Genomic DNA, 10,371 nt, shown 5'->3' on the forward strand with positions numbered 1-10,371 from the left:
TTTGAGCCACAGATTACTGACCTGGTGTGCTAAGCTTGGAGACGTCAGGCACAACAATCAGTGTCCCTGTAAAGTCACACTTGTCACCAGCTTGAGCTGATTCCACAGCTTCAGCCCTCAAAATAACTTCTAAACTGCGGGGGATACTCCCTCGAGGAAGCTCAGCTTGGGTCTCTTGAATACGAACCTGTAATAAAGACAAACAGCCAAGAATGAGAAGTGATCCCTTTCAGATGCCATACAATCTAAATTAAATACCACAAATACTGACATATTCTAAACTATCTGACCCATTAAGCAGACTTTTCACATGCATCAACATTCATCCTAAAAGTTATCTACTCTAAAACTCCTTTTAGTCAAATAGTTCAATTTGGCAAAAGATTACATCTATTTAAAAACTTCATGCTGATTCAAGCAGCAGAGGAAAAAAAAAATTTCACTTTTACTCTCATTTAAAAAGTTTTTTTTTCTCTTTGTTCAAAATGACTCTAAATATGTTATAGGTTCCATCTTCTCCTAAGCTTTAAGATAATTTTACGGAAAATTTCAAATACACCTTTTATACCCTCCACTTCAACACAACTGCTAACATTTACAGATACATGTTTTTTCTTTTTTACTATATATTTGAACAAAGTTGTAAACATCAAGAAATTTCACACCTAAATATTTTAGCATTCATCTCTAAGAATAAAGACAATCCTGTTACAATACCATTAACACAACCAAGATAATTAAACAATATTTAATTTCATAAAATTACACATCTTCTATTATCTAGTCTGTCTTGAAATGTCCTGATTGTCAAGTGTCCTTTATAGAGTTGTGTTCTCCCCCGAAACTAAGACCCAATCTGACTCATACTTTATAAGATAAGGCATCTCCTACCCAAAGCTGATGGCAGAATATGTGCATCTTATAAGCTACCAGGTTAATATAAGAAAGCTAAATAAAGGCCGGGCACGGTGGCTCAAGCCTGTAATCCCAGCACTTTGGGAGGCCGAGACGGGCGGATCACAAGGTCAGGAGATCGAGACCATCCTGGCTAACACGGTGAAACCCCGTCTCTACTAAAAAATACAAAAAACTAGCCGGGCGAGGTGGCGGGTGCCTGTAGTCCCAGCTGCCGGGAGGCTGAGGCAGGAGAATGGCATAAACCCGGGAGGCGGAGCTTGCAGTGAGCTGAGATCCGGCCACTGCACTCCAGCCTGGGCGACAGAGCGAGACTCCGTCTCAAAAAAAAAAAAAAAAAAGAATGATTATCAGAACAATATAAAAATATTAAATTCATCTGATAATAATTATTCCATACTTGAGCTGTTTCACCTTTTCTTTCCTTTTCGTATGTCTCTAAAAATTAAGACCTGCTGAAGTTTTAGAGTCCCCTTCATTCTTACTACTGCCATCCATCACCTCTTGCCCAGGTAACTGAAATTGCCTATTAACCCTCTGTTAAACCCATCATGGACTTATTCAGTTTCCTTTAAAAAAAAAAAACACACAAGCCGGAGACGGTGGCTCACGCCTGTAATCCCAGCACTTTGGGAGGCCGAGGCGGGCAGATCACGAAGTCAGGAGATCGAGACCATCCTGGGTTAACATGATGAAACCCCGCCTCTACTAAAAATATAAAAAAATTAGCCGGGTGTGGTGGCGGGCGTCTGTAGTCCCAACTACTCGGGATGCTGAGGCAGGAGAATGGCCTGAACCTGGGAGGCAGAGCTTGCAGTGAGTGGAGATCACACCACTACACTCCAGCCTGGGTGACAGAATGCAACTTTGTCTCAAAAAAAAAGCCACAAAAAACAAAACAAACGAACAAACAAAAACACAAACACACATAAACTACCTTCCCAGTATATTCCCACTGCTTATTAAGATAGGCTCAAACTTCTCAGCCTAAGATTTAGGGATCCAAGTAACTCCAGGTCTCACATCACATCATCTCAGATGATCTCCAACTTGGCTCCTTTACTTCAATCATGATGATCCTCATTGCTTCCAAGCTAGCCTGTCCTATTCATGCTTTCCTTTCTATGCACCAAATGGAAATCTTACACTAATAAGTTGCTATTTCTTCAAAGTTTTCTTAACTCCAGTTTATAATATAACCACCACCACCTAGTTACCATTTATTCTTTGAGAAATACATCTTGCCAGTCTTAAGGAACTTCCAAGTTATTAAAAGTTAAAACAGATGTATATACTAACAATTACAATTTACATGAACAGTTTTGGACTTAAATTTGTAGTCATTTTGATGATGCTTAACTTATATAAAAATTGAACTGAACATGATCTAAATAGAAGTTATTGCAAGGGTCTAGAAGTGAATTATTATCATTGACAGACTCTGATCTACACAGATGTTTAATACCTTTTGAAAATCAACAAATCTTGATTTATTTGTATCCAGTAAGAATCTCCTCCTGTTGGCACAAACTGGATTTCGGCAGATGTTTGGTTGTGTGTATTTGAACTGCTGTTCTACATCCCTGATCACTGTCTGACAGTCCAAGCACAGAAAAGTTCCGCTCACAAGCTCTGGGTGAACTGGGTGAGTCCGCACCACCTGCCCACTGATGCGAGTGAGCAAACCAATCCTGGATGAGGTGAGCTCTCGAATCCTGTTTAAAGACAAATGTCCCATTAGTAAACATTCATCTCCTAAATAAGAATCTTTCCATTTTAGTGAGAGGGCATTCGAAGATAATTTATGTTTAAAAAAACAATTCAAGAGATAAGGTATTCTTCGGACTCTCCTATAAGAATAACTTAGTCAATGTGCCCATTCCTAAATTGTATGATGTATATGCATCCAGAACAATATATATAAATGAATATAAACTAAAGAATGCCAAAAAAATGAAAATGAAAATTATAAAACAGAACGGGCCGGGGGCGGTGGCTCACACCTGTAATCCCAGCACTTTGGTAGATTGAGGTGGGCTCATGAGGTCAAGAGATCGAGACCATCCTGGCCAACATGGTGAAACCCCATCTCTACTAAAAATACAAAAACTAGCTGGGCACGGTGGTGAGCACCTGTAATCCCAGCTACTTGGAGGGGCTGAGGCAGAAGAACTGCTTGAACCCAGGAGGTGGAAGTTGTAGTGAGCCAAGATCGTGCCACTGCACTCCGGCCCAGGTGACAGAGCAAGACTCCGTCTCGGGGGAGAAAAAGAAAAAAAAAAACCCAGAATGATCCTGTTTTTGTTTTATATGCAAATACTTTTTTGCTTACTTGCAATTTCTTAAAAAGCATGTTACATAATAATCCTATCATGAGAAAAAATTTTGTACTCAAAGTTCAGAAACACTTCCTTTACAAACCCATTTTATGTGAAATAACGGTAATTTTATAAAGTAATTTCAGTAGTTTAACTGTCCAAAATATCACTTCAATTTTATTCAGTAAATTTATCATTAAAATAACTGCCAAAGGGGTGTTTGAAAATTATGTATTCAAACTGACAAAAATTTCCAGAGATTCAGGAATTTCTAGAATTTCATATTTTCTCCCTTGATCAATTTTCTCCCAAATTTCCCTAAAAGGCGCCCTAAAATGTGGTAATCCTAAGACTTTGCTTCACTTCATTTACATCTAAGCCCATCTCCATAGGAAAATACATCACTCCAAAACTAAACTTTCTGGATTAACTGGGTATAACTCCTACAAAAGTCAACCTTCTACAAAATCTGAATGCAAACCACTATTTTTTCCTCCTGGTATTTTACAGCATCATTGTTATAAGTACTCGTTTTATAATTATTGTGATTACCAATTTTTACAGCAACAAACCTACTTTTTGCATGATTTAGGTAGAAAACCTAAGCCAAAAGACTTCATAGATAAGGAAACTGAGGCTCGGGGAGGTAAAAGTGATTTGTATAATGTTAAATAGTGAGCTAATAACAGATCAAGGCAACCTCTCAAGTTTTCTGACTGTCAGCTAAGTGGAACCTGTACCATTTGGTGAATTCATTTTTTTCCAGAGAAGGGTTTCTTACTTGTGTCTGGTAGGCAGGTCTTGGAATGCAACATAAAAATCCTTGGCAAGAGGGATCTCTTTACGGTCTTTGACGAATGTTTTCAAGGCCCGACACAGGTAAGGGTAAACTCTGAAAAACAAAAAAGTCAACTGATACCTTAGAGGTTTACCAAGTCCTCCTTCCCTTTACATATCTACCAACAGTCGAGATTAAGGAATTTCATCGGTTTACAACTAAGCCTTAGAACTTAACTGTGCATGACACTTCTATTATCTAGTCTTGGGTTTAGGACCCTCTTTCAATTCTCTCCTATCCCACCGAAACACTAAATATAAAATGTCACACCATACCTGATTATCTTTAAATAATCATATAGCACCCACACTGTTAGCCATTTCTCTGTCCAACATGACTAGCTGAACAATCATCTTGTCAATATGCTCAAAACTGAATTTTCTGTGGGCTGTTTATGACTTAGTAAATCAGGTGTCAAGTCTGTCTATTTATTTGGTTTCATTCTGAGACAGGGTCTCACTCTGTCACCCAGACGGAAGTGCAGTGGCACGATCACAGCTCACTGCAGCCTTAAGTCTCCCTAGGCTCAGGTGGTCCTCTCATCTCAGCCTGCTGAGCAGCTGGCACTACAGGCATGCACCACCATGCCCAGCTAATTTTTGTGGGTCTTTTTTCGTAGAAATGGGATTTCACCATGTTGTCCAGGCTGGTCGCAAACTCCTGGGCTCAAGTGATCTGTCCACCTCAGCCTCCCAAAGCGTTGGGATTACAGGTGTGAGCCACCATGTCTGGCTGGTTTGGTAAGAAATGGATGAGGACAGGAGAGGTATTTGTGTACTAATGTGAGAACAAATTGGCAAAAATGCTCCATTTGACTGGTGAGAGTGAAGTATGCATGTCCTTTTTATGTAAGTTTCTAATAGCTACTACAGCTTACTTTGTTTAAAAAGTGGAGTCTGAAAGTCCTCTAAAAAAGGTGCTACTCTCAGGAAAGAGAACTGCCTGGCTTGTGAATGAGGCATGGCACAGTTGCTTCTACCACCAGGCTTGATTTTCTACCTCTCCCTCATTTGTCAGTGCTATAAGTTCTGCTGCATGCTTTCACAATAAACCCTGTTGCTTACTCACCCCTCCAATTAATCTTGATCGTCAGCTATGACTAGGAACACAGACAAATTCTCCATCTCACAATCTACCAAGAAATGAACAAGACTGTACCTCCTTATCCCTGAGTTTTCATTTATCTTTCACAACTGTCCACAATTTATTTTAACCTGATTCTATTTCTGATTGTCACATTCATTTAATCCTAATACAAAGTCTTGTGTGCAAAGATGTTTCTTGCTGTGTATAACAATTCAAAATACAATAAAAGCCTTATATTAAATATAATGTCTAACCATAGTATTTCTACCAAAAAATCACAATTGGAGCTATTAGTATGATTTTAAGAAATTTGAAGGCCGGGCGCGGTGGCTCAAGCCTGTAATCCCAGCACTTTGGGAGGCCGAGACGGGCGGATCACGAGGTCAGGAGATCGAGACCATCCTGGCTAACACGGTGAAACCCCGTCTCTACTAAAAATACAAAAAAAACTAGCCGGGCGAGGTGGCGGGCGCCTGTAGTCCCAGCTACTCCGGAGGCTGAGGCAGGAGAATGGCGTGAACCCGGGAGGCGGAGCTTGCAGTGAGCTGAGATCCGGCCACTGCACTCCAGTCCAGGCGACAGAGCGAGACTCCGCCTCAAAAAAAAAAAAAAAAAAGTAAAAAATTAGCCGGGCGTGATGGCGGGCGCCTATAATCCCAGCTACTAGGGAGGCTGAGGCAGAAGAATTGCTAGAACCCAGGAAGCAGAGGTTGCGGTGAGCAAGATCACGCCACTGCACTCCAGCCTGGGCGTGACAGAACAAGACTCTTCAAAAAAAAAAAAGTTCGGCTCTACAAAGGCCTACATGAAGTTCAGAGCAGTACTAAAATGACCACTGGCAGTATCAAAGCGCCTCTTCTCAGAGGGAAATAACTGTGAAAGCTGCCCTTCTGCTACACAAGTGAACACTTACAGTCCAGGAAGAGCTGGCTTCCCAGATTTCAACCCCTATTCAAAGTAAAGAAGATTAATATGTCCATACCTATAGAACTCCTCTTGAATGGTGGTAGAAAGTTGCTGGTTAAATTGTTCCAGGTCCACAAAACTCACAACCAATGTGTTTCTCTCAGGACGAATCAGTTCCTCTGCTAATTGCAAGTATTTAACTTCTCCATCGCTGCTCTGAAACCTGCAGGTACATGCAAGTCAACTAGATTAAGGACACAGGCAGTACAAAGAACCTGAATGGTAATTCAGAACACTGGTTAAAGTCCAACAACTAGGCTCAGATGGGCCCATGTTTGGCAGTTCTATAACTTGGGGCAAGTTACTTGTCCCTTCTGATATGGTTTGGCCGAGTCCCCACCCAAATCTCATCTTGAATTCCACATGTTGTGGGAGGGACCTGGTGGGAGGTAATTGAATCATGGGGACAAGTCTTTCCCCTGCTGTTCTCTGATAGTAAGTATCATGAGATCTGATGGTTTTAAAAAGAGGAGTTCCTCTGCACAAGCTCTCTTTGCCTGATGCCATCCACTTAAGACATGTGTGACTTGCTCCTCCTTGCCTTCCACCATGACTGTGAGGCTTAACTGCTAACAACAACAACAACAAAACAACTACTAACTCTTATTATTGTCATGTATAATTAAGATTGGAAAATGTTAAATCAAGAAATTCAGTAGAGAACCCAATGATTCCATTTCTGTAGGGAATTTGCAAGCTGACAGGTTAGGGATTTAAGAAGCAGAACAGAAATAAGAATACACAGAAATGAGGTGTTTCACTGTCCAAGACTTCAGGAAAATTGAAACATGCACACTAAATAAAGCTGTTGGTATTTTAGCTTCTAAAGCCCAAGCAAGATATCATACAAATTTATTTTCTGTTCTTTTAAACATAATATGCAGATTTGCTTTAAGAAAAAATCAATTTCTCCTCCAAATACAGCACGTTCTATTTAAAATATCTGTTAAACAACTATGTGCAAAGCCCTATGACAGAGGCATCTGAGGCTGACAATGGCAGTGTTGTTCCTGCCCTAGGGTTAACTAACACTTTGTCTGTGTCTAGGGAGTTAGATATGTAAACAATGAAGACAGACACGAAATATGTTCCTGTTAATGAGAACAAGAAATGTGCTAGGGTAATAGAAACTAATTCTGCCTAACAGAACATCTACAAGAGTCACACATATAAAAGGTGGTACTGGAATTCAGCTTCTGAACGAGTTAAAAATTTCAAATAAAAACAGGTGGTGAAGTGACTGACTACAGATGTTTGCAAGTATATGATTAAGTCAGAGAAGGTAGGGGAGAAGTGTGGATGATGACTGGGGTGATTTTAGAAGACAAACAGGAAAGAGGAGTAGTGAAGAATTTGAACTTTATTCCACAAGCAATGGTGAATTAAAGTTTATTTTGTGACAGGGAGTTGGCACTTCTTTAAACAAAGTACAGAGATTATTTGTCTCATCATTATCATCTAGCTGCAAAGTCAAGGCACACAGATTATTTGTTGCAATGAAACATTTATTGAAGAACCTTTGTAATGTGATGTGGTGGGTAGGTGGGGTTGAGGATGGAATCTGAATTCCACACTAAGTGGCTGAGAGGTAAACGTGTTACACTGCTGGAGATAATGAAAAACAAATAATGAAAAACAAATGGCACCCTGGGAGCCTAAGGAAGAAAGGATTAGTGCCTCTCAAAAAGGTATACAAGGTATCACAAAGGTGTGAGTTTTTCGCTGGGCTTTGAAGGAGGAACTATCAGGCAGACAATAACATTGCCATAGGTAGCATAATGGAAATTAAATTATGGTTTTAAGTATACCAAAATTTCGTAAGATGGCAACATTATTCACAATAGCCAAAAGGTGGAATGAACCTGCGTCCACTGAATGGATAAGCAAAATGCAGTACATATGCAGGTTGAGCAGCCCTCATCTGAAAATCTAAAATATGAAATGGTTCAAAATCTGAAACTTTTTGAGTGCTGACACGATTTTCACTGGAGCATTTCAAATTAGGGATGCAACTGCTTAAGTATAATGTAAATACTCCAAATCTGAAAAAAAAAATCCAAGATCCCAAACTCTTCTTGTCCCAAGCATTTCAGAAAAGGGATACTCAATCTGTACAGACAATGTTATTTAGCCTTAAAAAGCAAAGAAATTCTGACATATGGTACCTCGCAGAGGAACCTTGTAGACATTATGCTACAGAAGCCAAACACAAGAGGACAAATACTATTATGATTCCACTTCTATGAGGTACCTAGAGCGGTCAAACTCATAACGAAAGGAAGCAGAGTGGTGGGTGACGGTGGTTGAGGGAGAGGGCAACGGAGGAGAGTTCGTGTTTAATGGGCACAGAGTGTCAGTTTGGAAGATGAAAGAAGTTTGGAGCCCGGTGCGGTGGCTCACGCCTGTAATCCCAGCACTTTGGGAGGCCCAGTCGGGTGGATCGCCTGATCAACAAGGAGAAACCCTATCTCTACTAAAATACAAAATGAGCCGGGCGTGGTGGCGCAGGCCTGTAATCCCAGCTACTCCTGAGGCTGAGGCAGGAGAATCGCTTGAATCCGGGAGGCGGAGGATGCGCTGAGCTGAGATGGTGACACTGCACTCCAGCCTGGGCAACAAGGGCTAATAATTCCGTCTCAAAAAAAAAAAAAAAAAGAGTTTGGAGATGGAGGGTGGTGACTGCTGCATAACGAGGTGAACGCACTTAATGTCACTGGACTGTACACTTAAAATGGCTAAAATTGTCAACTTTGTTATGTATATTTTACTACAATAAAAAGAACTTCATAAGCTTTTTTCACAAGCCATTCCAAAGTGTTGACCCTTCATCCTGGAGACCGTGGTGTATCTACTCTAGGAAAAATAACCGGTGGGTAGGTAAGGCAAGCCAGGGAGGAGGCGGGGTTATGAGGCCAGGAGCCCAGAGGCACAGAAAAAAAGAGGAGTAGCAGAGAAAGGAAAGGAAGGCCAGAGGGAAAGGGGAGCAAGGGACCCAGACGGGAAATGGTTAGTTACTCTACCGGGCACGGCTCCGCACCCCAGCAGCTTTCAAACCACAGTTCACGCAGAAACTTTCATCAGCACAGGAGGCGAGGGTGGCCCGGGCCCTGCCCACCCCCAGCACCAGGCTACCGGCTGTGTGGCCCAGCAGGGCTCCGCCGGGATTCAATGGCACTTCGGCCTCCCACTCGACCCGGCCGCACCCAGTGGCCCAGTTTCTATACTCAGCGAGCCTAGGTTTCCGCGCCGGTCACCGGGGACTGTGCAAATACCAGGCTCGCGGAGTGGTGAGCATCAAGTGACAGAAGCAAAGCACTGGGCACGAGCGTCTTAGGGCTCGAAATGGGTTTTAGTCCAGAAAAATCCAGCCTGTTCTAGGCTCCTTGCGGCCGCCGGGCTCGGAGCCTAAAGTTGGGGGGCGGGCGGGGCAACACTTCCCGGACGCGCGACCCCCAGGTTCCGGAACACCCGCCGGCCACACCGCACCTCCTGGCCCAGACACCGCGGTCTCCGGAGGCGGGCGAGGCCCCGGGCGCTCGTCGACTTACTCCTCCAAGAAGTCCAGGAACAGTTTCTGGCATTTCTCTGCCACCTCGTCGCGGACCTCCAGGTGCTGGCTGCCGGCGCCCGGCTCCGCTGCCGCCGCGAGGTCCATATTTGCCCAGCGCCGAGGATTCGCCTACGCCACGCTCGACCGCCACAAGTCGCTTCTTTCCAGACGCTGCAGCTTTGCGCGCGCCCCCGCCGCCGCTTCCGCCCCGCCCCCTCTTCCGACCGGCGCGGCCGGAACCAATCATGACACAGGAGCCGGAGGTTTCGCGCCAAACCTGACCAATGAACGGCGCTTCTCCAAGAGCCCCCGCCCACGGAAAGGGATTTCGCGCCAAATGCAAAGCCCCTCTGGAGAAAGCCCATCTGCCTTTGCGTCTGCGCAGTGTAGCAGTGGCCGCGGGTATTTTTGGCTACTGGAACAAGTTCGAATATGAGGGTTTTGTCCGAGTGGTTTTTCAAATGTTCTTTAAATCATTCCACTGATATTAATTGAACGATCGGAGTAAGACTCTATGGAAGAGGAAAAAGGGGAAGATTCACATCTCCCGCTTCTACTGTCTAGTTGGAGGAAATAATGGAAACCACAGTATAAAACCCTGTAAAAGTCAGATGTCCAAACCTTGCCTGGGTAAGGTGGCACAATTATTGTGGTGGTGCTGACCGAGGAAAATCAGCGAAATATTTGACAGTGGCCTG

General features: G+C 43.0%; 1 protein-coding gene across 1 annotated transcript in view; it reads right to left on the reverse strand.

Annotated features, from left to right (window-relative positions):
• Window positions 1-9,902, reverse strand: part of MCM6 (minichromosome maintenance complex component 6) — a 37,466-nt gene extending 27,564 nt beyond the window's left edge. The window contains exons 1-5 of the mRNA XM_011937733.1: window positions 9,672-9,902; window positions 6,140-6,286; window positions 4,015-4,125; window positions 2,381-2,630; window positions 22-187 (exon numbers count right to left, since the gene is read on the reverse strand). Of these exons, the coding sequence (XP_011793123.1) occupies window positions 22-187; window positions 2,381-2,630; window positions 4,015-4,125; window positions 6,140-6,286; window positions 9,672-9,778 (781 nt within the window). The 5' untranslated portion in view covers window positions 9,779-9,902. The remainder of the gene's footprint in view (window positions 1-21; window positions 188-2,380; window positions 2,631-4,014; window positions 4,126-6,139; window positions 6,287-9,671) is intronic.
• Between the last annotated feature and the right edge of the window lie 469 nt (window positions 9,903-10,371).

This window comes from Colobus angolensis, unplaced genomic scaffold (genome assembly GCF_000951035.1).
Source record: "Colobus angolensis palliatus isolate OR3802 unplaced genomic scaffold, Cang.pa_1.0 Scaffold168, whole genome shotgun sequence".
In the NCBI taxonomy this organism is placed as follows: domain Eukaryota; kingdom Metazoa; phylum Chordata; class Mammalia; order Primates; family Cercopithecidae; genus Colobus; species Colobus angolensis.